This window comes from Dromiciops gliroides, chromosome 4, assembly GCF_019393635.1.
Source record: "Dromiciops gliroides isolate mDroGli1 chromosome 4, mDroGli1.pri, whole genome shotgun sequence".
Lineage (NCBI taxonomy): Eukaryota > Metazoa > Chordata > Mammalia > Microbiotheria > Microbiotheriidae > Dromiciops > Dromiciops gliroides.
Genome location: NC_057864.1, coordinates 493,025,794 through 493,052,079, shown reverse-complemented (window position 1 = coordinate 493,052,079; position 26,286 = coordinate 493,025,794). Strand labels below are relative to the sequence as shown.

At 56.0% G+C, this 26,286-nt stretch overlaps 1 protein-coding gene across 1 annotated transcript in view; it reads left to right on the top strand.

The window, feature by feature from the left end:
* HDAC4 (histone deacetylase 4) overlaps nucleotides 1–26,286 on the top strand; it is a 236,364-nt gene that overhangs the window by 117,063 nt on the left and 93,015 nt on the right. Inside the window, exon 3 of the mRNA XM_044001859.1 lies at nucleotides 2,490–2,561. Coding sequence (XP_043857794.1) covers nucleotides 2,490–2,561 — 72 coding nt within the window. The remainder of the gene's footprint in view (nucleotides 1–2,489; nucleotides 2,562–26,286) is intronic.

Below are 26,286 nucleotides of genomic sequence, written 5' to 3'. Positions count from 1 at the left end.
CTCATTGTGGCCCTGAGGACCAATAGCACCGTAATGATGTCTGTGGGGTTTTCTTGGCAAAGATCCTGGAATGTGGTTTGTCATTGCCTTCTTCAGTGGATTGAGGCCAACAGGGTCACACAGCTGTTAAGTATCTGAGGTCAAATTTGAACTCGGGTCTTCCTGACTCTAGGCACAACGGTCTGTCCACCACAGCGCCACCTAGTTGCTTCCTTTAGATAGGTTCCGCCTGACTCTATTGAAGAGAAGTCCATTTATCCCTCTGCTTTTTCACACTTCGAATTGCTGATCTGAATTATTGGAGAAGTTCCTTCTATCAGGGAAGCCGTGGTCTGGTCTTCAGTCCTGATCCTTTGGGTTTCCTTACTCGGCCACATTTTCTGATGCTCCTCAGGCCTCTCCCAGGACCGGTCTGCTTCTCCTTAGACCCTAACACTGAGCTTGGCTCCTAATAGATGGTGCCAATGGTGAATTCCACTCAGAGGAAGATGCTCTGGGGAAGCAGTGACTCCACAGGCATCCCCCCCCTCTCTCTGGCTCTTGCCTTATTTTGCTTCCTCCTGAGGTTGGGTGCTGGCTCTCCCAGGACAGGCCACACGAGCACAAGAAACAACACTCCGCCTGGCCTGCCATGAGGCTCTTCCCTCCCTTTCCCCCTAGAATGAATGAATGACTCAGGGCCCCATTAAGGATGGCACGGTGCTCTGGCTGGGAACCCAAGGCTGACACTAGGCCTACGTGCCCCAGCCTCGGTGGCCGCAGACAGACAGGCTTGCTTCCCACGTTTTTTACAGATGAGCAGGGAAGACCCAATAATCAACCAGAGGGTGCCCCGTTCAGTTCCTCCCAGGAAAGTCCCTGAGTGCTTGTACGCAGAGAGGGAAGCGGGAGGGAAAGAGGAACACGCTGCGGGGATGGGAGACAGACAGCTCTTTGCAAAGGGGCAAATAAAGGTGGCCGCTTTCTAGATCATCACTGCAGGGCTGGGTCCTAAGAAAAGACCCCTTTTAGGCGACTCGCAGCTGTCCTACTCACAAGCGCCAGAAAAGCGGGGGGTCTGTGCTCTCTGGGAGCTCCCCGGCAGAGAGGGCTGTCTGAGAACACACCATGGTAGCCTCTGAGGCAGAATTGCCAATATTAACACCCCTCATCCTGCAGACGAAGAAGCTAAGTCTCAAGAAAGGTGAGGTGATACCCAGGGTCGCACAGTCAATATGGGCCTGAGACAGGATTTGAACTCGGCTCCTTGTGACTCTAGGCCCAGGCTTTATCCACTGGGCCCCTGAGCAGGTCTGTGCAGGGGTCTCCACAACAGGGAACCACCCCACGGGGGATGGATTCTCTTCCACGTTCAGCGCGATGCCATGGAGCAGTTGGCTTCACATTCCGCTGGGCAGTTTTCCAGGGGCTGCTGGGATGCTGCCCTGGAGGGGGCCGGGACCTTTTGGGGTTGGAGCTGTTGTCAGCTTCTCCCCCACCCCTTTGGCCCTGGTCACCAGAGAGGGCCCACTGAGGCCCTGCAGGGGCATCAGACTTCACCTGCCCCCTGTGGTCAGAACATTGATTTCTAAGAAGTGGTCCTGAAGCTGCGGCTAGGCGTCCACTGGCCCGGCATGGTCAGAGGTGCTCTCTGGGAAGAGGTCACCCGCTTAGCCAGTCTCAGGCTTCTCAGAGGCGCTAGTCCAGTCCCAACCTGAACGGGGAATCCACCCTAATCCAGAGCCGATCTACCCAACAAAGCCCCCCAGAATGGTCGGTCACCCCCGTCCGCCTGCAGACTTCAGGGAATCTCTCTAGACGTGGCTGCCTGTGCAATGGGGGAGAGGGATAAGTCTGTAGGAGGTCAGGAGGTTGTCTGCATTTCTCGTGGGTGCTTTGGTATCCCCCGAGCCTCCCTGTGGGTCGTCCTCATTCCCCGCTTGCACACCCCAACCCCGTTTCCTTCTTTGTCTGGTTTTCTAAGTAGCACCACGGTCTTGTCATTGGAAGTGTGAAATGGGTGACGGAGCCACGGGGCACGAGAGCTAGAGCCAGAAGGGACCTGGTGGGCCTCTAGTTCAGTCCCTTCGTTTTACAGACAAGGAAACTGAGGCCCAGGGAGGCAGAGCTCAGAGTCAGACCTGGTCCTCGTGCACCAAGGCCGCTGTTCTTTCTTTTGTTTTGGTCACAGCCAGGTCAGGCCGCAGAGAGCTGGTCGCCTCTGGCATTAGTGGCTGTGGGGCCTGGGCAGGTGGTGGAAGGACTCTGCACACTGGGAGGTCTCTGCCCCAGGGTAAGCAATCACAGGTGGGATGGAGCCCCACAAGGCCACCGAAGCAGCCGGCTCCCCAGCCTGCCCATCTCTCCTTTGGGTTTGACCCCCTCAGCCCCACTTGGAATTGGACAGACGCTTGTGTCTGTGGGCTGGGACGGAACCTCTTGTCGCTGCTCAGCTTTGAGAAGTGTCTCCCTTGGGCCTGCTTATAATGATGCCGTCTTCTTTTCTCCAGATGGACTTTCTGGCCGAGACCAGCCAGTCGAACTGCTCAACCCACCAAGAGTGAACCACATGCCTAGTACCGGTGAGTGAGAGCCCCATTCTGTGTCCCCTGCCCTGTGCCACCGAGGGTGGCAACCATCTGGGGGTTTGGTGGTTGTGTCCTGGGGTTCCTGGGGCAAGCGCTCGGTCATGTGTGGCTAGGGAAGGCAGAGCAGTCAGGACAGGCGCTGGCGATGGGGGTAGGGATTGTGTATTTTGTTATCTTCTTGTCTTTGGGAGAAGCTTGGGGAAAGATGCTCTGAGGATGCCTGACCAGGAGGCCTCTTGCTCGTAGGTCTGGAGACCCAAAAAATAGCTCCCCTCCTCATTTGACAGAGTAGGAAACTGATCCCTAGAAAGTGACCTCTCTAGGAAGCAGCAGAGCCCTGGGCATGGGCCTGGGGCCCAGGACCCCGAAGCCAGAGCTCTTTCCATTTGACCCAGAGGTTTCTCCCCTCCCCACCCCGATTTGTTCTAAAAGAGCTTTCTCGGTCCTCCCTCTCCCCTATCATCCCCCTTGGTGAAAAGAGTGGGACCAAGGAGACCCGGCTCTGGGTACAAGGCATTTCCCTGGCCAGGTCTCAGCAGCTGCTGCTTCTGTAAAATGAGAAAGGTCGACTTGGCCCCACGGAAGGCTCTCGCTTGCCACCTTGGCTGTGTAATCTGAACAGAAAACACAGGCCCAAGGGGTCCTGGTGGTGTGCTTGGTGTGAGTGGGTGTGAGTGTGTCTGTGTGAGTGTGCAATTGCATGTGTGAGAGAGTACACTCATGTGTGTATAATTGTGCGACTGTGAGTGTGAGTGTGCGAGAGAGCCTCCGGTCCTTACTCCCAGCTTTGTGTGAGGCCAGTGCCCCCCAGTTATGGTAAAGAAAGAACTTGGCTAGGGGCAGCTAGGTAGTGCAGTGGATAAAGCACTGGCCCTGGATTCAGGAGGATCCGAGTTCAAATCCGGCCTCAGACACTTAACACTTACTAGCTATGTGACCCTGGGCAAGTCACTTAACCCTGATTGCCTGCAAAAAGAAAGGAAGGATGGGCGGATGGACGGTCAGACTTGGCTGGGGAGGGGGCTACCTGCCTGCTGCTCTGGGCTGGGAGCTTGTCATCTTTTTGACCACACCCCTGACTTTGGGGGCGTATCCTCCAGCTGAGGCTCTGCTGTCTCTCTCCATGAGCAGCGCTTTGGCAGCCCCTTTGCAAGTGCTGATTCCTGCCCCCTCCTCCCCAGCCTGGCCAGTTTTTAGTGTATCTCAGTGCAGCTCCAGCCCTGGCTAAATGCCTCCTGTGTGTCGGCCTGTGCTGTTCTGGCATCTGCGCCCTCCTGGCCAAGTCCTCTGCCCTCTCACAGCTGCCACCTTTGAGGAGTTTCTGATCTGCGCTTCCTCCCTCCTCATCGCCCCTTTAAGGAAAAGCAATGGGAGACGTTAGCCCCGAAAGCGGCGTGGCTGGTCAGCCGAGGGGCCCTTTGGGCATTTCCCAGAAGGTCCGTGCTCGAGGACAGCCTGCTCTCCAGGACCCAGCAGACCACTACCCTCCCCGGCCCTCTCTCCTACCTCAGCCTTAGGTCCCAACCTCTCCAGCACCTCGCCTTGGGGGTGAGGACTTCTCACGTGGGGTGCTCAGGTGTGGCTTGAGCATGTTCTGGCTGAAGGATTGAAGGGCTGGGCTCCAGACAGGGTGGCGTAAGCCAGGAGTGTGATAGGCGTGAGTGTGAGTGTAGACACTCGTTTTGGAGTGTTACTTGCTGACGCTTTTGTGACGGCTTTGGCCGTCACTGCTGCCGGCTTGTGTGACCCTGGGCAAGTAGCTGCAGCCCCCAACACCCTCGGCGACCCAGGAGTATGGGGTGCGGAGTGGATGCCAGCCTGTACCCCTACGTTGGGCAATCACCGGGCATAAAAGGAAGGGCAGGAACCACTCATTGAAGCCAGAAGATTTTGAGGCAAGGCCCACGATTGACATTTCCACAGGTGCCTCCAAATGCGGCGGGGGACTGTGCTAAGTACTGGGGCTACAAAGAGGCAAGAGAGTGCTCCACCCTCAAGACACTTGCAGTCTAACTGGGGAGAGAGCATGCAAACTAACATATACAAAGCAGGCTCTGGGCAGTGTCTTCCCTGCCTTGGTTTGAGTCACAGCTAACGATCTGCCAGCAGAGAGACAGGCTGGAGACCCCTGCCAGGTGGTCTTGACCGATCGCTGGGACCACCCTCTCACTTCCAGGGGCACCCAGGGGCTCTGCCCAGCTGTGACCTCCAGGAAGGGTAAGAAGCGGGTCTGCCCAGATCTGTGCTTGGGAGAAGGCTCTCCAAGACGCAGAGGCCGGTCAGTGGCTTTCGGGCTGACAGCTCCCGTCCTCTTCCCTTTTTGGAAAATCCCAGGAGTCTTCTCCTTTCCTTTTGAGGTGAGAGGCTCAGTCCAGTGGCAGCAAGCAGCTGCGCCAGGGGAAATGTCATCCCAGGGGCAGACTTTACCCATGTGAAGTCCTCCAGACGGTGGTGAGGTGGGCAGATGACCCCGAGGTAGGCTCAATGGTAGGGAAGCTTCCCCTCAAACCCAGCTGCCCCAGAAGAGATGAGCGGAGGCTGCCTGCGGAGGGTCCTCGTTTGGGTGACGGTTTGTTGGTGAGGTTGGAGAAGGCAGACCTGCCTCTCGTGCCAGGGCTGGCCTTGGCCCCTCGGGGCAGCCAGCTCCTGTGAGTGACCACTTGCCGGGCAGTCTTTGCTGTGCTGGCGCTCAGTCACATGTTGTTTGCAGCTGCTTCTGTCCTAGGAACGAAGCCCAGCCCATCCAGCGTCCTGAAGTTGGCCTGTTGGGTCTCTTGCCTTTTCCCTCTTGTTTGACTCTAATCAGGGTGCTTGACTTTGCCCTTTGGCCTCCTTCTCATATTCTGCTACATGAATGCAGCCCTGTGGGACATTGAGGCTGCTTCCAAGACCCCCCCCCCTTTATTATAGGACTGTGGCCCTGGGTCCAAGTCACTGCATCTCAGTACTCCCCCAGGAAGTTGCAGAGAAGATGGTGACCCTCAATGGTGGTTAATTTCTCAGGCACCGTGCTAAGAGCTGGGTCTACCAAGAAAGGCAGCAGACAATTCCTGCCCTCAGGGAGCCCACAGTCTAGCGGGAGAGATGGCGTGTAAGGTGCCTGTGCCAGTGAGACCCATCCATGGGCATTGGGGACTGATCCATGCAGGGGGACCAGGGAAGGCCTTCTGGTAGAAGGTAGGATTTTAGCTGGGCTTGAAGCTGGGAGGAGGAGGCGAGGAAGGAGAGCATCTGACAAGGGGCATAAGCCAAGAACATGCCCAGAGTCTGGGGAAGGAAAGTCTTGTGGGAGGAGCGATCAGGAGGCCGGGGGCACCGGATGGAGGAGTATGTGGTGGGGAGCGACACAGAGGGAGACTAGAAGGGGAGGCGGGGCAGGAGACCAGGGCTGCTCATTGGGAGGGGAGCCGTGTGCTTGCACCCCAGCTTTAGCGGCTGAATGGAGGATGGACCGGAGGGGGCAGAGCCTTGAGGAGGGCAGCCCCCGAGCAGTTACTGCCATAAGCCAGGTCAGAGGGGACCAGGGCCCACATCAGGGTAGGGGCAGAAGCAGAGGTGAGAAGGGGCCCAGGCCTTGGCACCTTACTGGATCTGGGGGGAGAGAGGAGCCCGTGGGGTGCCCTGTACAATTAACCATGGCCGCAGGCAGGCAGGGCTTGGGGGAAAAGATCGGGATTTTCTTCCCTATGATATTCGCCCTTCCTAATGCCTCTCCAGTCCCATGGGCACTGCTGACTAGCTCCTCCTCACTGCTGCCAGCCCCAGCACTCTCAGGAGACAGTCCCGGTAATGGAGTTTGGGGGCCAGAGGGTGTGAAGGAGCTGGAAGCTCTCAGTGGGGCCCGGCAGATTGTTCCACAGCAAGGTCCCGCAGGGTCAGGCAGCAGCTGCAGGAGGCGGGAGCCAGAGCACCTGTCCCCCCCCAGCTCCTCCAGCGTCCTGGGTCCTCGCCTCTGGTTTGTTGTTGCTGCGAGGAGGCGTCTACCTCTTGCTTGTTTTCCTTCTGAGTGGCGCTTCCTTTCTCCAGTTACAACATGGAAGTGCCTACTTGTTCTATTTTAGGCTCCTAATTAACTGGCCCCCATCAATCTTTCCCTTCGGATCTGATCTTTCACCCCATCTCAGCAAAAGAGAGACACACCATGCGTTCAGTTCTCCTTTTGCATGTCACCCAATTCAGTGCCTGGTATCTAGTTGGCACTTAATAAATGCATGCCATTTGATTGTTTCACACCCCGCTCCCTGTGAATTCTCAAGGACACTGGTTTGTTGGTTTGTTATGTGGGGTAGAAAGGGGCCCGAGAAAGACAAAAGTACTCTGTGAGCAGAAGTGCCAGGACCCCAGGCACCCTTAATCAGGTGCTTCCAGCACTTCTAAAAATAGCCCGAATGGGCAGTGACCTGAAGATTAGTGATTAATATTTCACGGGAGCAGATTCCCAGCAGCCAAAGCCTCCTTCCTGCTCGACCTGAGAGAGCTGGGCAGCACTTCGGGCCCTTCCCTGCAGTGTCCCAGCCCTGTTGGGGCGCTCCATTCATCATGCCCAGGCAGGCTGTCTGTTGGGACACTGGTGAGGAGCAGCCTGCGTTCTTCGGGCCAGAGAAGAGGGGGGCTTCACAGCGTCTGCGTCTGCCTTTGGGGATTCTGGATTCAAATTCACCCTCTCACCCCGGGCGGATTTTCCAGGAGCTCTAAGCTCTAGTTCACAGTTAAAAGCAGCACTCTCTCTCAGACTGCCGAGCCTTTGGGTGCAGGAAGCGCTCGGCGTCCCAGGATTTCCGGCTGGAAGGTGATCTAGAGATGGTCCGCTCCCAGGGATGGAGGAGAAAAGGGGCGGCTCGTGCTGCACCATCACGGGCTGAGCCTTTGGGTGCAGGGGCCAGGGCCCTGGAAGGGCTGGGGCTGGGGCCACCTGCTTCCTGCTCAGGAGCCAGGAGTTGGAGGAGCAGGCAGATGCAAAGTCATCTTGAACCCACAGGGCTGAAGAACGCGAGTGATGCAACCCTTTCAGTTGAAAGGAGAAGCCTTGGTCAGAGCTGGCCTCGGCCCGGGAAAGCTCACAGATCTTCCTTCAGTTTCAAGATTGGGAAACCGGGGCCCGAGGGGGAAGCTAGCAAGGGTCTGAGGCATGCAGGCTCCATGAGACCGACGGGCTGATCAGGAGAGGCCTTGCCTGTCCGTCCACACCTGTGGGCCATGGCTGGGTCTCTGGGACGCTGTTGCACACCCACATTTTGGTTCCCCAGAGACATACTACTAGGGTCCCAGAGCAGACAGAAGAAGTGAGTGAAGGGAGCTGCTTGGGGTCAGGGAGCCTCCATGACTTGGAGCCCAGCCGGCCTGGGGCTCCCTAGGAGGCGGATGCCCCTTGTGGTGATTCCGGACACTCTCCTCCCCCGGGGATGAGGATGTTCCTCTTCTATTAGGGGGGTGGGGGGGCCTGGCTCCCCGGGCCCAGCCCTGCCCACACTCTGGTTCTGGAGGCCGTCAGACAGAAAGCGCGGGCTTGCAAAGGAAACCCAGGGTTAATGAGAATAGTCATCTCATTATTTTTCCCTATCCCAAGTCCCAGACCCCTTCATTCTCTCTCCTCCTATCACACCCCCCTTCTTGTGGGCTGGGCACCCAGATGGGCTGCCAGTTTTCTCCTGCCCTGGCACAGCTGGTGCGGGTCCCCCTCTGTTAGACGCAGGACATTGTTCTGCTGTGGCATCATCGTCGTCAGTGTTCTTGTCATGGGCCTGCTTGGGGCGTGGGGGTGGGGGAGGTCTCCCCTCTCCAGCCCAGGGCCGATCATATCCCATCCCCCCCCCACCACGAGCAAACACAAAATGCTCTGTTTGGTCTTCAAAGCCCTTCCTGCCCTGCCCCTGCCTCCCCTTCCAGTTCTGTGCCGCTGCCCCCACCCCACCCCCTGCCTCCTGGCTATTCTGTGAACCAGGCCCTCAATTTCTCCTCTCAGGGTCCTGTCCTTGTAGTTTCCCCAATCTTCCTATGAGAAGAATGGAAGTTCTTTGAGGACAAGTGTGGCTTGGCTTCAGGCTCTCTGTGGGGCCTTAATGGAATCTTGCTGAATTGCACAGAGCCCCGGTCGGCCTGGCGGCAGCGGGTCCACTGGCCAGCCTGCAGAGGGGCTGAGGGGCTACCTCCTGCCCTGGCTTCCTGTAAATGAAATGGTTGTTGAATCGATGGCTGCAGGATTGGACTGAGGGACAGCTCAGCCGCCAGCCGGCTGGAGAGACTGAGGCAAAGACGGGACCGATGGGAGCTGGACTGTTATGATGCCCCTAGGGCGGTCTTCACGGGGCTGTGGTGGGGGGGGCTCAGAGGGCGTCATGCAGGCTTTGATTTGAGTGGTCTCCCCTCTTCTGAGGCTAAGAAGACCTTAATGAAGATGCTCCTGTTGGAAGGCGTGGCCCTGGGCGACCCCTTCTGGCCTCGGGAGCTCTCAAGGCAGACTTTAATGACTGCAGGGGCTCCAGGGGCCAGGAGCTTGGGCCACGGGGAGGCCTTTCCTCCTAGTGGGAGTGAGCCCTGCCCCAGCCCTGTGACCCAGGGCAAGTCGTCCCTGAGCGTGGTGGGCAGAAGGTTCTGGATAAAAGGGGCGGGCAGATAACTGGGGTCTGGGACCTTGGAGACCATGCTGGACTTGGAGCTGCCCGGGCTGCGTGACTTTGGCCGAGTCCCTTCCCCTGTGGGAGTTAGCTTCTCTGCAAAATGGGACCCCTCCGCCCTTGTTCTTGTGAGGCTCCAATGACATCATAGCTGCCAGGCTCATAGCAAACCAGGCCCAATAGAGAGCATTGGGTAGCTGGGCACGTGGGCATGACTGCAGAGATTTGGGGAGGAGGGGCCAACAATCCCCCAGGGCCCAGGACTGGTCAGAGCCAGAGCCCTATCCCAAAGGGGGTGAACATCCAACCAACGTGCAGATCTGGTCTCAGGAAGCATTTATTCATTGCTAAGCACTGTGCTGATCACCGGTGGGATGGTCTGCCAGCTCTCTGCCAACTCTGGGACTGCCTGTTCCCTCTGTGGCCCTGCCTGGCTCTCTGGCCTCAGTGGCCATTCCTGACCAAAGTGGCTTGGCCCATAGTAGGTGCCTGACAATGCTTTTTGATTTCTCATCTCTGCGTTTGTTCAGACTGTGCCCCCCCCCCACTCCCGGGGGGGGGGTTGTTGTTTTGTTGTTAGCCCCGGGGGGGGGGGTCTGTTTCATCTTTGTCACCCAGAGGGCCTTTGGAACCCACTCCCGAGGTGACTCAGGCAATCCCCTTAGAATACGAGTGTACGATTTACACCCAAAGGGGATCTCAGGGGTTCCTGCCGGCTTTAGACCCTGGATCTCTCCTCTCTGTGCCTCAGTTTCCTTCTTTGTAAAATGAGTTAGAGGCAGTGGCTTCTCAGATCCCTTCCAGGGGACCCTAGGACGGGTCCCAGAGAGTGGCAGGGGCCAGGGCTTCCCGAGCTGCAGTGAGTGCAGTGCTCTGACCCCCATGGGTCACTGCCCTTCCTGGGCCCCGGAGCACTTCCAGCCGGCCTGGGAGCCCAAGTGATGCCCGCATCCTCGTCCCCATCTCACAGATAGAGGAGGTGAACATTGCATCAGGGCTGCAATCTGTGTGGTCCTTTCCAAAGGCTGCCCAGTGTCTGCCACTGATGGGTGCTGTGGGCATTTGTGGACTGATTCACTGATTGAAGGAGAGTAGCCCTTGAGTAGGGAATCTCCCGTAGTGAGGTAGGGCAGCTGGGACCCTGCCATGTACCTCTGGGGGGGCGGTGCTCTGGAGAGCGGGCAGGAGGGGGAGGAGACCTGCCAGGGGGTTGTAGTGGGGGGGGGGGCAGGTTTGGCCTTAGGGGATGGGGGTACAGCAGGCATGCCAACAGTGACCTTGGGCAGGGCACCAGAAGGCTCCGGTCCCAGGGCTCTCCGCTTTTCTACAGGGTCAGAGGAGCCCCTGCCTACCCACCCCTTCTTTCTTTGGGGTCCGCCTTCTTCCAGGGGCTTAGTTGCACAGCCCCCTCCAAGGGCTTCCCGCGCACACTGGCTATTTATAGTTTCCAGGAAGTCCATCGAAGCCCATCCTGAAAGCCAAGTTCCCCAGCTACTGCGCCCGGCCTTTCTTCACCACCCTTCCCGGAGACAGCTTTTCTTCTCCAGGGATGGAGAACAAATGAGAAGCACTAAAAGGGTTTAGAAAGAAAGAATTCAGAGGCCTGGCATAGGAAGGGGAGGAGGAAGGGGGGGGAGGAAGAGGTGGAGGGAGAAAAGGGGGAGGGAAGAGATGGAGGAAGAAAAGAAGGAGGGGGGAGGAAAAGAAACCCCACTTGGCACTTGTGCTCAGGCATCAATCCTGGCGGCTCAGGAGCAGTTGGGCTCTCCTCCTGAAATGAAGCCCCATGGACACAGCGCACAGTCAGGCCACAATGTCTGCCCCACAGTCCCATCCATCTCATTAAAACAGGCTTACCCTCTTGCTTGCACAGGCAGCCCTTCCCATTGCCACTTGGACAGGGGGCTCAGCCTCTGAAGCCTGACCTGCCCACAGGAGTGCCCAGTGGTCACTGCCCAGCAGTGTGTGGCCTCCCTGAGCCAATGGTCCCTGACATGCCAGGAGCAGGCCCTGGGGCGGGCGAGGTCTTCCAGCTGATGAAGACCTGATTGGCAGAGGCTCAGGCCTTCTGGGCTTTGGGGGGGGGGGGTGTTCACTTCTGAGGAATCGTCCGCTAGAACCCTAGACCGGAATGCAGATTTAGGAAGCCTTCAGGAGGTCCTGGCTCACCTGGGCATGGGGTGGGGGGTGTCCCCAGGGAGTCCGTCCCAGGCAACCTCGGGATGGTCACAGGGGACTAGTCATCTGCTAATAGGTGAGATCTCCCCTCCCCGCCTTTTATAGAAGAAGAAATGGAGGCCTAGGAGAGAGCAGTGACTGGGCCGGGCTTGGGTCCACGCCCTTTGCCTTCTGAGCCCACCTGCCTTCTATCACCCTCACAGGCCCTCAGTCAGTCAGTCAGTCGGCACTCAGGGCTCTGCATCAGGCCCTGCCCTGTGTTCTGGGGGGAGGAGCACTTTTGTGGGGAGTAACGAGCTGCTGACCTCCCAGGTGAATTGGAAGTGGCACTGCCCTGGGCGGCTGCCAGGCTGAGCGGCCCCAGGCTGAGCCTCAGAGAGGCTCAGTGAATCTCTGGGACCCTGCTTGGGCACCTTGGACAGATCCTCTGCCAGCCCAGAATCTGATTGTGGGAAGGGAGTCTGTGGCCTCCCTCCCTCTTCCCTCCTCCCTTGCTCCTCCCCTCCTCCTCTTCTCCTTCCCCCTTCTCTCCTTCCTCCTCCCCTCCCTCCCTCCCCCTTCCCTCCTCCCTCCTCCCTCCCTTCCCCCTCCCTCCCTTCCCCCTCCCCTTCCTCCCTCCCCCTTTCCTCCCTCCCTCCTCCCTCCCCCTTTCCTCCCTCCCTGCTCCCTCCTCCCTCCTCCCCCCTCCCCCCTCCCTCCTCCCCCCTCCCCCTCCCCTTCCTCCCTCGCTCCTCCCCCCTCCCTCCCTTCCCCCCTCCTCCCTATTCCTCCTTTCTCCCTGCTCTTCCCTTCCCCTCTCCCTCTTCCCTTTTCCCCCCTTTTCCCCCCTTCTCCCTCCCTGCCTTTTCTTTATTCCCTGCCCTTTCTCTTCCCTCTCTCCTCCCTATTTCCCCTTCCCCATGCTCCCTTCCTTAGTGGGGGTTGGGCTGCACTCTGCTCTGTGGCTAACTTTCCGGGAGGTTTGGGGGAAGGGCAGGGAGCCCATGCCCAGTCACTTTCCTGCAGTTGGCACAGGGGCCAGGCCTCAGAGCCTCTTTGGTTTTGCCCCCCTTTGCTTCCAGATTCAGGGGTGCTCAGAGCCCAAAGCTGGCTGCTTCCCAAGAGAACTTTCAGGCCTGTAGATGTAGGCTTGCCCCCTCACACCTGCGGGGTGACCTTTGAGGGTATCAGATCCAGATCCAGTCTGCTCATCTGACAGAGGCCCGCGGGTCACACTGGTGACCAGCATTTGGACCCAAGTCTTCAGGCTTTCTTTGGGGTAGATATAGAGAATTGAAGAGAGGATTTTATGGACAGAGGAAGGGAGAGGGATCAAATTCATGATGCTGGAGCAAAGGCCCAGAGATATGAGAAGGGGTCTGAGGCCACATTAGAACTCGGGTCTTCCTAACTCCGGTCCTTCTCTGGGTGCATGGTGCGCCCTCCAGCTGCTGTCTTCTCAATTGACTGACCATGGGGCTCTGAAGTGAGCTGGATTTTCTGCTCTTCTGAAGGCTAAGGAGGAAATCTTTGCAAAATCCATTAGTGCCCTGGGCCACCTTAGTGCCCTGGGCCACCTTAGTGCAGCAAGCACCAGAAATGGGCTTCTGGCTCCCCATCTCTGAGTCGCTGTTTGAAATCTTGCAGGTCATTGTTTTAAAGAGTGGTTCGCCCGTCAAGGAAGGGCTGTTAGATCCTTGATCTAAGAAAAGCCAGAGAAGGAAACCCAAGCCCAGGGAAATGGTGACTTCCCACCTGACTTACTCACCCCGGGCCTGTTTCCTCCTCTGTACAAAGAGGGGGTCGGACTGGATGGCCTTTAAAGGGAAGCGTCCTGTGACTTAGCCAAAGTCACTTAGCCAGCAGATGGCTGAGCTGGGCTGGACCTGGCTTTCAGCCCCACCGGGCAGCCTGTTTTACAGGTTCTGACCCTGGCCCTGGAGTGTGTGTGAGCACGTGTGAACTTTTCTGGGGTAGCTGGAGATCGTGTACAGACTCACTGAAATCAGGTGTTTATAGGTAACTGAATCCTTGTCTCTTTTTGCCTCGTCTTAACGTCACTGGCTTTGGCGCTCCTGTTGGCCGCGGGTCTCCTTCCCCTCTGCTTCGCCTCATGTGCCTCTCCACCCATCCCTTGTCTTCGTAGGTCCTCACGGCTTAGTGGCTAGCTGTGGGCTCCCACCCCGAGTTTATATTCCCGCTCACCTCCTCTGTCCCCACCACGTGCATCTCACACTTAGCCAGCCCAGTGCCATGACCCCCTTCCACACTCAGACCAGCTCTTCTGCTTTCTGACTCCTCACTTTCTACACTGGGGGCGCCACTGGCCCAGAAAGCCTGCTGGAAATCTGGGGCAGCTTGGGCCGTACCCTTTACCTCAGGCTGCTGCCAATCGGCTGTCAAGCCCTGACTTTTGTATCTCTAAAGGCTCATGATCCATTAATCAATGAGCATTCATTAAGCACCTGCTGTATATCAGGCCCGAATAGAGAGACAGACATGAAACTGGCCCTGAAGGTAAGCATCTGTCCAACCATAGGCCTTCCATTCCTAGCTAAAGTCCCCTCTTCTGAAGGGGACCTGCCCCCCCACCATGCTAGAGCATCCTCTGTTGGTTTGCTCCAACCATCTCCCTTTTCCCCCTTTCTTGGATCCCCAGGACTCAGCACAGAGCCTGGCACATAGTAGGTGCTTAATAAATGTTTCTTTTTTTTTTTTAACATGTAAGGTATTTTATTTTTTTCCGTTACATGTAAAGATAGTTCTCAACTTTCGTTTATACAAGCTTTACAATTTCAGATTTTTCTCCCTCCCTTCCCTCCCTCCCCCCCTCCCCTAGACAGCAGGTAATCTAATATAGGTTATATGTATATATACATATACATATACATATATATGTATACACACATAATAACATTAATCCTATTTCTGCATTAATCCTGTTACAAGAGAAAAACCAGAGCAGTGATGCAAAACCTCAAAATAGAAAAAAACAACAGCACCCAAAACAAAAGAAACAGTATGGTTCACTTAGCATCTATACTCCACAGTTCTTTTTTTTTTTTTTTCTTGGATTTGGAGATCCTCTTCTATCATGAGTTCCCTGGAACTCTTCTGTACCATTGCATTGGTGAGAAGAATATAGTCCATCACAGTAGGTCAACACTCAATGTTGATGATACTGTGTACAATGTTCTTCTGGTTCTGCTCATCTCACTCATCATCAGCTCACGTAAGACCCTCCAGGTTTCTCTGAACTCCTGCTCATCATTTCTTACAGCACAATAGTATTCCATTGTGTTCATATACCACAACTTGTCCAGCCATTCCCTAATTGATGGGCACCCCCTCAACTTCCAATTCCTTGCCACCACGTAAAGAGCAGCTATAAATATTTTTGTACATGTGGGTCCCTTTCCCCCTTCCATGATTTCTTTGGGAAAAAGACCTAAAAGTGGAATTGCTGGGTCAAAGGGTATGTACAGCTTTATCGCCCTTTGGGCATAATTCCAAATTGCTCTCCAGAATGGTTGGATCAGCTCACAGCTCCACCAACAATGCATTAGTGTTCCAATTTTCCCACAGCCTCTCCAACATTTATTATCTTCCTTTTTTGTCATTTTAGCCAATCTGATAGGTGTCAGGTGGTACCTCAGAGTTGTTTTAATTTGCATCTCTCTAATCATTAGAGATTTAGAGCATTTTTTCATATGGGAATAGATAGCTTTGGTTTCTTCATCAGAAAACTGCCTGTTCATATCCTTTGACCATTTCTCAATTGGGGAATGACTTGGGTTCTTATAAATTTGATTTAGTTCCCTATATATTTTAGAGATGAGACCTTTATCAGAAGTACTGGCCTCAAAAATTGTTTCCCAGCTTTCTGCCTCCCTTCTAATTTTGGATGCAATGCTTCTGTTTGTACAATTTTTTTTTAATTTAATGTCATCAAAATCATCCATTTTGCATTTCATAATATACTCTATCTCTTGTTTGGTCATAAACTGTTTTCCTTTCCAAAGATCAGATAGGTAGACTATTCCTTCCTCTCCTAATTTACCTATGGTATCACCTCTTATGTCTAAATCATGTATCCATTTTAACCTTATTTTAGTATAAGGTGTAAGATGTTGGTCTGTGCCTAATTTCTGCCATACTATCTTCCAGTTTTCCCAGCAGTTTTTGTCAAATACTGAGTTCCTATTAATAAATGTTTCTTGATCTAGTGGCTAAACAAAACGCTCCAGGCTTCCTGCCTCCTCAGGCTCTGGTCCTGGAGCTTCTCTGTAGTCTCCCGGGGCATTCTGCCCTCCATGAGGTCTGAGAGGAGGGACAGAGCATTTATGTGGCACCTACTAGTTGCCAGGCACTGTCCTTAGCACCTACCGATTGAGAGGGCCAGCTTGCAAGGCCTCTTCCAGCTCAGTCTTAGGATTCCTGGGCAAAACTGTAGCTTCCGTGGCCACGGATGGGTTTTGGTTTGGTTTGGTTTGGTTTGGTTTGGTTTGGTTTGGTTTGGTTTGGTTTGTTGGGTCATAAAACAGAAAAGTTCCTTTACATGAGCATGATCAATGATGGGCATTAAGCCCACCCACCCCCTCACCCCCTAGCCTTCTGTTGGCCACGCCCAGGCCTAGGACCCGGGGCTAAGGCCTCCATTCAGATCCTCAGGGGGTGTGAGAAGAATGGCATTCCTTTCCAATTCACTTGGCTTCAGCCTTGCAGCAGAGAAGAGGCCGGCCTCCTTCTGGCTGCAGCTCACTCATGGGCCATGGAATGGCCTGAGCAGGCCCTGGAGAGACGTGGGGCCGTGTTGGGGCATAAGCTGATGCAGGGAGAGCCCAGGATGGGCACCAAGGCCAGGTGGCCTGCCCCTTCCCAGGTAGGAGCAAAGACCCATCTCTCTGGAGTCATGAGGTGGGGAGGGGAAGGGAGAGACAGAGATAGAGACACAGAAAGAGACAGAGAGAGGAGGAAGGGAGGAATGAGGGGAAGAGGGAGGGAGGGGGAGAGAGACAGAGACGGAGAGGGAGGAAGGAAGGAAGGAAGGAAGGAAGGAAGGAAGGAAGGAAGGAAGGAAGGAAGGAAGGAAGGAAGGAAGGAAGGAAGGAAGGAAGGAAGGAAGGAAGGAAGGAAGGAAGGAAGGAAGGAGGGAGAGAAAGGAAGGAGGGAGAGAAAGGAAGGAGGGAGAGAAAGGAAGGAGGGAGGGAGGAAAAGGACCAGGAGACACAGACTTGTACCAGCTGAGCCATCGTGGGCTGCTTTTCTTTTGTGCTCTTGTTAGTGACAGGTCCACTTTTGAGGTCAGGAGTATTGTCATTTTCTGACCTTTTGATTGCTTTTTCTAAATAAGAAGTCAATATAGTTTAGTAGAAAGAACCCGGGACCTAAAGTCTGGGACCCTTGGTTCAAATCTGGCCCCCACCCTTGCTCCATGCCCTTGGGCAAATCCTTTCTCCTCCTTGGGCCTCAGTTTACCCATTTGTAAGACTGGGGGGTGTGCACTCAATGATTCCCACACTTTCTTGAGGCTCTAACCCTGCTGTTCCCCTGCTCTTTACATTTGTTGGGAAATGCATTGTTAAAAGAGCAAAGGTGTGCAAAAAGAGTGTGCCGGTGCGTGTGCTGGCATGTGTGTGCGGTCTCCCAGGCACTGATTCATATCCCAGGTGACCACGCTCTGCCTTGGGAATCTTGCTTCCAGACAGTGACCTTTGAAGGGGTCATCGGCTTCCTTTGGTCCTGATCTGATCTTTGCCGAGTGGCTTCTGCCCCTGTACCTGTTACGTCTCCCTGCCTCCCAGCTTGGAGCATGAGATTAATAACCAGAGTGTTTTAGAGAGCTGTTGAGTGGATTTTGCTGGGCAGGAGTGCCCAGCCTGACACTCTTGCTTGGCCTCCGACCTGACATGCCCACAGCAGCCTTTCCTGGGTCCTTGAACCTGGGTCTGAGCCGGGGAGGAGGGAGGGCATTGGTCTGCCTCAGTTTCCCGCCATCTTTGGATGCTGGTCCCTTTTCTCGCTGGCTTGTACAACAGAGCGGACCCCTCGCGTCTGTGCATGGGTCCCCAGCCCCACCAAGCCATGGCCCTTCCATCTTGGATGCCCGGGACGTGAGGGGGTCCGGCAGCCACAGCCCTTTGTTTCCTCGGCTCCTCTCGTGCCCTCCATGCAAACATCACCCCTCTCCCCTGCTCCCGCCGGGAGCTAGAGTCAGAGATTGCCAAAGTGGCTTCTATAAATAGCCCCAGTCTTGCTGTCTCCACGTTTCGGGGAGTTGTGACATCCTCTGAAGTGTAGACAGCGGGCGAGTGCCTTGCATACACAATGAGCCCTTCTGGAAATAGCTTTGTCTCTTTGAATGGATTTATTTACTTATCGATGCCTTCTTCCCTTCTGATTCCCCAGGAGCCAGGGTGGCCCTGCTCGGAGCTGGGTGGTCGCTGGGTGGTATGTGTCCCCTTGCCCAGGGTCTGGGTCTGGGGTCCCAGCACAGGGTGGGGTAAGGGGGGACCATGCCTGGTGAGTGGGGGGGGGCAGCTCTCCTGACTTGGAGCTGCTGGGCTGGGGGCATCTTCCAGGGTGTCTTCTCTTTGGCCTTTCTGGGGTGCCTGGGGTGATTGTGTTCTGATGTGACAGAGCCTCTGATGGGGATCTCTAGAAGGAAGGCAGGTACCAAAGTCAAAGGAGGGAGTCTGGAGCAAAACAGAAAAAGGGAAAACAGGGCGCAAAGCAGCCCCCACCAACACACACATACACACACACACACACACATACACACACCCGCCCGCCCCTGCGCTATTTCTGGCTTTTTTTCGCAATGAAAGCAGCTGAAAATAATCCTTCCGGGAAATGCCTTTTCCTTCTGCTCAGTCAGCTGTTATCAGTGTTTCTCCACCCCGGGCCGGGCCAGGCTGCCTGGGCTGGCTGGGCTGGGCCAGCCCGGGCAGCTGACTCTCTCCTGGCAGGGCTGGTCCTAGCAGCCCGAGCTAAAGGCCCACAGGGCTGAATTCAGGTGTGTGTTGCCTGTGTTTGAGGGAGAATTGATGGTCTAGTAATTGGCCCAGTTAATCAGCAGGGCATCACTTGCCTGGCCTCCATAGGAGGAAGAGGATGCCAGGGCCTCATTGGCTGGGAGCAGAGCCAGTCTCAGCTGAAGGCAGAGTCCCTAGGAAGGAGGGAGGGCTGCAGAGCCCAGACACCTTCATCTGGGCTGCTTGTTTTCCTTCCCCCTCCCTTGCTTGCCGAGCCTCTGAAATCTATCTGGGCTTCTCACGTTACGTGGCCGCTGCCGGTGGGCAGGATGCGGTTGTCCCCTCCCTACCCTGCACCTCAGGTCCAGCCCAGGGTAGAGTATATCGATACCTAGTGTGGGCACACGGGAGGAAAGAGACAGACAGGGACTAGGACTTGGGGGCGGGCTGGCCAGGCACGGTGGGCAGCCAGCTCTCCGTGGGCCCCCAACACTGGCTCAGAGGCTTGGCTCCTTGTCCGCTGCACTGGGAGCTGGCCCCAGACACCACACCGGGAGGAAGGTAGTAGACAGCCAGTTTCTTCTTGCAGTCTCTTGGGTAGTGTGTCTCCCCACCCTAAAAAAAAAGCCACCTTTCATTCCTTCTTTCTACCCCTCCCCAAACCGTGACAGCCAGGTCAGCCTTAGAAAGCTTGGGCCACACTGAGCTTGGGGAGGGGAGACATCGAGGAAATGGCATCTGGGCCTTGATGTTTTCATGGTCACTTGGACTCCTCCTCTTCATTCCAGTCATCTTGCTGTTGTGTTTTAAAGAATGGTTTGAAGAGCCCCAATGGGAGGGAAGGGGGGATCCAGATGGGGGAGAATCCACGGGTGCCCCAGGGTGCCAGAGGGATTGCTTGTGTGGGAGCGAGCTCTCCTTGCCTCCCTGCCTAGGGTCCCACAGCCAGTGCGTGGCAGGGGCAGGACGTGGAACCAAGCCAGCCTCTTTTCCAAAACGGGCACGGTTTTATTATTGTTGTGGTTGTTGTTTAATCATATCATTCATAAGCCAGACAGGTGGTACAGTGGCTAGAGTGCTGGACCTGGACTCAGGAAGACCTGGGTTCAAATCCAGCCTCAGATGCTTACTGGCTGTATGACCCTGGACAAGTCACTTCACTGCTGTCTGCCTCAGTTTTCTCATCTGTGAAATGGGCGTTGTTGTGAGGACCAAATGAGAGAATAATTGTAGAGCTCTTTGTGAACCTTAAAGTGTCATATAAATGCCAACCACTCTTATTAATCATCTTAATCTGCCACAATAGTATTGATAATATCATTTATCTCGTGCATCCTGGTTTTCCTCCCTAAGTTCTTGATTTGCTTTGATTCACTTGGGACTGAATGTCTTCTGGGCTGTAGCCTGAGGGCCGGGCCCCTGGGGACCGGGCTTGATGCTTGTGCTTGGGGTCCAGACTCAAGACTTGGAGATGCCGCTGGAAGCCGGTGCCACCGCCCCCGTGACGTTCGGATTTGCAGAGCTGATTTCATTGTCCGTGGTCTCTCTGTGAGGCCTGACAGGCTCCCTCGGCTCTGACCCAGCGGCAAAGGGAGTGATCACAGCAACAGCCCCAACAGTGAGCCAACGTGGGGCGTGTCTCCTGCGGGGCCGCGCTTGGCCACAGAGGCCTCTTCTCCCCATTGCTTCCCAGGCTCCCCCTGAATGGGGGCTTTGTGGTCTCTGACGTCATGCATCACATTGTGTTAATATGTTCTCAAGGCAGAACCTCTAAAAGCCATTTGCGACTTGGCCACAGGATCTTCCTGCGCACACAGGCCCTCTTTGTTGGGCCGCCGCATTCTTGCAGGAGAGAGGGTCGCATTGTGCTCCTGGGGCTGCGGGATTCACATCAGGGTTTTAGAGCCCAAAATAGTCGTGGGCTTCTTTGACGTACCACGCTGGGAATGAGGATGAATGGCGCTTGTGCCTCTGTGCTCGGCACCGCTGCCATCTGAGGGGGCGGGGCGGGGGGATTCCCCATCCATGAAGGCGGCCCTCAGGTCTGCGTGTGTCCCTGCATGGGTGTGGTCAGACGACAAGTGCCGGCCGTGTTCTGAGCTGCTTCCACCAACGGTGCCGGCTACTAGATCCTGACATCGGTGACGGGCAGCAGCTTGAGGTAGTGCTGTTGGAACTTGGGCTGTGCCCTTGAAAAGGCGCTAAAGAAACATCCTGCCTGAATTTACTTGGGTTCGGTCAGGACTCCACCTGCGGGCAGCACGTGTCCCAGGATCGAGCACGCTTGGTGCCTCCTGTCTTCTGGCTTGTCTTCCCTTTGTGCCCCCTCGTCAAGGCTCGCACCCCTGCTGGAGGGAGGTTGGAGATCTGAGCCAGAAAGCGTGTGCCAGGTACCAGGTATTGTCAGGCGGCAGGCAGGGTCACTCTCGGGATCGGCATTGTTGGCTTTCCTCGAACACCAACAAGGCTGTGCTCTCCAGGAATGACTGCTGACTCCCGGGAGATGGGATTGTATGGTGCTACTTGTAAGGACACCTGATAGGCCCCAACTCGGACCTACGCAACATAAATTAGGAAGCAACGACGTGCACTAGAAAAGGTTTCTCAACTTTATAAAAGGATCTGCCACTGGATCCCTTTAAATAGGGAGCTCCAGAGTGCATTTAAGCATCTGACATTTAGTTGGAGAGGCTGGGTGGAGTGAGGAGGGGGTCAGAAAGGAAGGAGGGCATCTGAGATATTCGCCTCTGAGTGGCGCAGAAGGTGTGGCTGGTGTTCTAGGCTGCATTAGGGAAGAGAAGTAGCCTCCAGTGAGAGCTAGAGGCAGAATCCAAGGCCAGTGGCCTGCTTTCACCCTCTTTAGAGACAGCAGCATCTTGGTCCGTGTAGGGGCTGCCTCTGACCTGAGAGACTAGGGATGGCCCCTGGCCTGGCAGGGGGCCTGAAGGTATGGGGGACAGGCGCTGCAGGGCCGGCCGTGGCTTTCGGTCTCCATCTTCCTCCTGTCCCTTGGCTGGTGAGCTCCTGCTCTTTCAGACAGTTCTGATGCTTAGAGGATTGGGGGGTGGGGGAGAGCTGTGGGAGCTCTGGGAGGCCCCTGCCCTTGGCTGGCTCTCATTCTCCCCCTGCCATGGGGGGAGGGGCACAGCAAAGGTTCCCGAGCAAAGCCGAGGAGGACATGCTCATGGCGCCTCCTCCAGAGCCCTCCGAGATTGTCCAGTAGTAGGGTGATCAGGGCTGCCGTTTGTACTAATTATGTGGATGAAATGGGCCTTGTTCCCCTTCTAAAAATCTGCAGGACAATTTCCCCCACCCCCGGAGGTTCGAAGTCTGGGCTCATGGGGTCTGACCAGGGAGTCTCGCCTTGTTACCCCGTCTTCCTCAAAGTAGCCTGAAGTGCCTCCCTGACAGGCCTCAGCGGTCTGTTCTCCCTGCAGACACGGCCCCCAGGGGTCATGGCGCAGGCCCCCACCCCGAGCTGGGCAGGAAGCTGTCCGGGGAGCAAGGGGATCCTCAGCTGCCTGTGACCATGGATGGCCCCAGCGCTGTTGGGCTCTGAGGGGACGTAGACAAAGTGAGGCCATCTCTAATCCTGGGGAGCTCCCTCCCATCTGGGGCCTATTGCATGTGCTGTGGGATGTGTGTAGGGGCAGGAAGGGGTGATACTGACCATGGCAGTGTCAGGCCCCTTGGGAGCCTGGGGGAAGATGGGGGGAAGGGAGGAGAGCACTTCTGCCCGGGGGGGGGGGGGGGGGGGGGGCGGCTGCTAGCACCAAAGCTTAGGAGGGTCGACCTATGAGTCTGGGAAAAGAGACTAGGGCAGGCCCTGAATGACAGGCTTGATACCAGAGGCCGGAGGGGGGAGCCTCTGAGGCTGGAGGGGGACCCCAAGGCCAGAGGGTGGCTCAGGCTAGAGGGGGATCCCCCAAGGCTTTAGGGCCATGCCTGAGCAGGCTCATGGGGGGAGGGGGGAACCAGCCAAGCGCCTTCAGGAACAACCACCTTGCAGCCTTTGCCAGGGACCAGGGTCTGTAGGAACCAGGGTCACTGTCGCCACCATCTCTTCTGTCTTCTCCCTTTGCCTGCTGCTTCCCCTCGGTCTCTCCTCATCTGAGCTCTGGCTTCAGACCCCCCCCCCCCCCCCCCCGCGCTCTCCAGCGTGACCAATGGGCCCTTTCCAGAGCTGAGCTAAAAGCCTCACTGTGAACCCGAGAGGTGGGTGCGAGTATGATCCCTATTTGATAGATGAGGAAACTCAGCAAACAGCAGTTAAGTGACTTGCTCAGGGCCACACAGCTGCCACATGTCTGAGGCTGGATTTGAAGCCAGGTCTTCCTGAGTCTAGGCTCCCAGCCACCAGAAGTAAAGGCCTGGCAGCCACCTTCCTTCCTTGATCATCTCTGATTCATGGGGGGTGGGGGTAGGGCGGGACAATAAGGGTTAAGTGACTTGCCCAGGGTCACACAGCTAGTAAGTATTAAGTGTCTGAGGTCGGATTTGAACTCAGGTCCTCCTGACTCCAGGGCCGGTGCTCTATCCACTGTGCCACCTAGCCCCCGCCCCCCCCCCCCGCAATAGTCTCCCTGAGTTTTCACTATACCTCTCCTGCCTGTTCTCTTCCTACCCACCCAAACTTTTCTTCTCAGCTAGATCTTCATCTGGCTTTTACTTGTTAGCTGTGGCTGTCCCCCAAGGCTCTGTTGGGCCCTCTCTCTCTCTCTGCTTGCCAGCTCTGGCCCGTTGTTTGCAGCCCTTCATAACCTGGCCCCCTCCAAACCTCTCAGTTCTACTCCCATCCCTGGGTACCCCCAGAGTCTCTGGGCCTCTGTAGAATTTTTACAGCTATATGAACCAGTTTGTCTTGGGTGAGTCAGTAAACACCAGGAAAGATGTGTGTCCAGATACGGCCTGATCCCTTTACTGATAAGGCCGGTTAGGCCATTTGAGTCTGACCTTGCACATAGTCATTGCTTTATTAGCAGAAGCTCCTACTCTGTGCACAGCTGAGCAATGGAACCATGAACCACTGGATCTTGACAGTCAGGAAGCCCTGACAGTGTGACTGGCTCAGTGACCATAGCAAGAGCCCCGAGAGCCCATTTTGCTTTCTCAGGGGGCGGATGATGAGATTCAGTATGTTCACACCGGAACCTCTGCTCGGCCAGGTCCCTATGGGCAGTGCCCAGGCACTCATGTGGGGCCGGGCCCCTACTGTGTGAGCATGACCTGGGCAGGCCCAGCCTCTGGTGGGACCATTCGCTGCTGGCTGGGTGTGCGTTTCAGTCTATGTGAGCAGGAGGTGGAGCCCAGATTGGCTTGGGGTTTCTCTCTGTTCGGTAGCCCCTGATAAACATTGTTTTTGAATTGGTTCCAGATCGGTAGCTAGTTGAGGGGTAAAAAAGGAAAAAAAGTCTGAATGAAGACAACCTGTCTTAAATATAGCCCAGGAGATAAAGATAGTCGACAGGCTAGGCCTGACTGCTTCGGAGGGTTAGTGTAAAAATACCTCCAAGCAAAAGCCTGGCTCCTTTCTCAGAGGAAGTGAAAGCTTTATTCGGCTGCTGGCTGCTTCTCTTCCCAGCTCAGCCCTTAGAAATGGGGGGTGGGGGACATCCTGGTGGGCACCACAGCGGCTTTGGAGGGCCTGGGTTCGAATTGTACCCATGTGACACTGGCCCCCATAGACTCCATGACCTTTGTGGTCCCTTCTAGGTGTAGACCTTGGATCTTCTGCCTCGGAGATAAGTCATGGGCAAGTCCTGACGAGTTCCCTTGTTTCACCCCTTTGGAAGGGGGTTAATAATAGCTCATCAGGAGCCAGGGTTCTCTTGGGGATTTGCCAGGCTCTCAGAAGGGCAGAGGCTACATGACCCAGAATCCGGCCTTCTATGGGGGGCCGCCCCCCATTCAAAAGGCCTCCGGTTGTCCTGGGGATTAGCCAGGATGTCATGATTATGACCTTTGGGGACAGTGTCCCTTGGTAGCATGGTCGCTGTAGGTTATGAGCCCTCCCCCAGCCTCCCCCAGGAAGTCCCAGGGGCTTCCTGACTGTACAACTAGGAGCCAGTCACCAGCACATGAAGAGGGTTCAGCATCTCAAAGGGCAGCTTAGTGGCCAGACCTCTGAGCCTGGTATCAGGAAAGCCTGAGTTCAAATCCAGCCTCAGACACTCCCTAGCTGTGCGACTCTGGGCAAGTCACTTCACCTCTGTTGGCCTTAATCCACTGGAGAAGGAAATGGCAACCAGGACTGTAACATGTGCCGTCGTCCACAGCACATTTCTGTATCGACTGTGTCTTCAAACTTGTGTCTCCATTTACCCCGCCATGGGCAGGTCCTCGCAATCCAGTCCCTGCCTTGGCCAGAGTTTTCACGCGCTCCCGTGGGCTTGGCCGTCTTGGGATTGCACAGATGCTGCCCGCTTCTGCTCACGTCTTGGCGCCTTTCATCCCGGGGTGCTCAGAAAACGGTCCTTTTGTCTTTTCTCCTTTAAGAAAATAGGTGGGGGCAGCTAGGTGGCGCAGTGGATAGAGCACTGGCCCTGGATTCAGGAGGACCTGAGTTCAAATGTGGCCAGAGACACTTGACACTTACTAGCTGTGTGACCCTGGGCAAGTCACTTAACCCCAATTGCCTCACCAAAAAAAAAGAAAAGAAAATAGATGGACTTTTTTTCTGTTGCCTAGTTGGGGATGTGGTCCCCCCCTTTCCCTTTGGGGGTTTCCTCCTCTTGTCTGCTGGTTGCACAGTTAGAAATTGTCACAGCCCTGTGCTCGTCACTGTCCGTCTCCCCCCCCCCCCCCGTATCCTTCCCTTGCCCTTCCAGAGAGCCATCTCACATAGCTAATGTTATTCTTGGAAAGAACCCCCCACAAAAAAAAGGGTGTGCCCAGATTTAGCTGCAGGTGGGAGCCTGGGGTTGTTCAGGGTGTCTGCTCCGCTGCCTGCCTCTCGACAGCTTCCATCCAAAGCCTAACTCGGAGCCACCCTAAAGAAATCCCAGGGGCTCCCTATGTCTCTCAGACAAAATGTCATCGGCCGCATTACAGATCTTTGGTCAGACTCACGGCCTTCTAGCAGGCCGTGCCCACCGTCTGCCCCTCCTCACCTGGCTCAGGACTTGGCTCCCATGGTGCCACCTCCTTCCGGGGCCTTTCCCATCTCCCCACCCCCAGCTTCTAGTGTCAGTCCTTGAGGAGCCTCTGGGCAGCCCATCTGCGCCTGCCCGCTATCTCTCTAGCACCAGGCCTGTCCAAGGTGGACTTGTTGGAGGGGCTATGACGAGGGCTTGCGAGCCCAGCTGGGTCGCACAGGCCCGAAAGCAGCCTGGTCAGGGCCTGGCTGAGCCAGGCAGGGGTGGCCTGGGGTGAGAGATTGCCCCAGCCCGGCAAGGCAGCTCCCTCCCGGGAGCTTTCTCATGCCTCTCGAAGCCTCCGCAGCTCGCTTTGGTTTCTGCTTCATTTTTCAATACGCTCGTTTGTGTTTGAGGGTGAAAGCCCGGGCCAGCCCTGAGCCTGGGGAGGCTTGCAGGGCCCTTTCTTGGCTCAGCCTGGTAAACATGTTTTTGAAGAGGACCCTTGTCTCCGTGGCAACGGAGCCTCTGCCTGCTGGACCCCTCACGGGCACATTCCGTCCTGGCCCTCAAGCGCCGCTGTGCCCTCTTTCGCCATCTTGAAGGGGGTCCTCTCTCGCCTTCCCGTTCAGGCGTGAGCGGGGGGAGAGGGCGTCCCTTTTGACCTTCTCTTTGGGAACGTCAGGTAAGGGAAGCAGGTCCGAGCCTGGCATGCAGGGGAGTGAGTGGTCCCCCTCCCCCTCCCCTGGATGTGCTCGCTGTCAGGTGCTTTCATTCTGTGCTGCAGAACTGGGCCCGCTACCCAGAGACCTCGGAGCCCTCCCCCAAAGGGGGCACCAGGTGCCTCAGGTCCTCTTCTCCGAGCCCTTCTTGGCACATGGGCCGCCCAGGCAGCACGTAT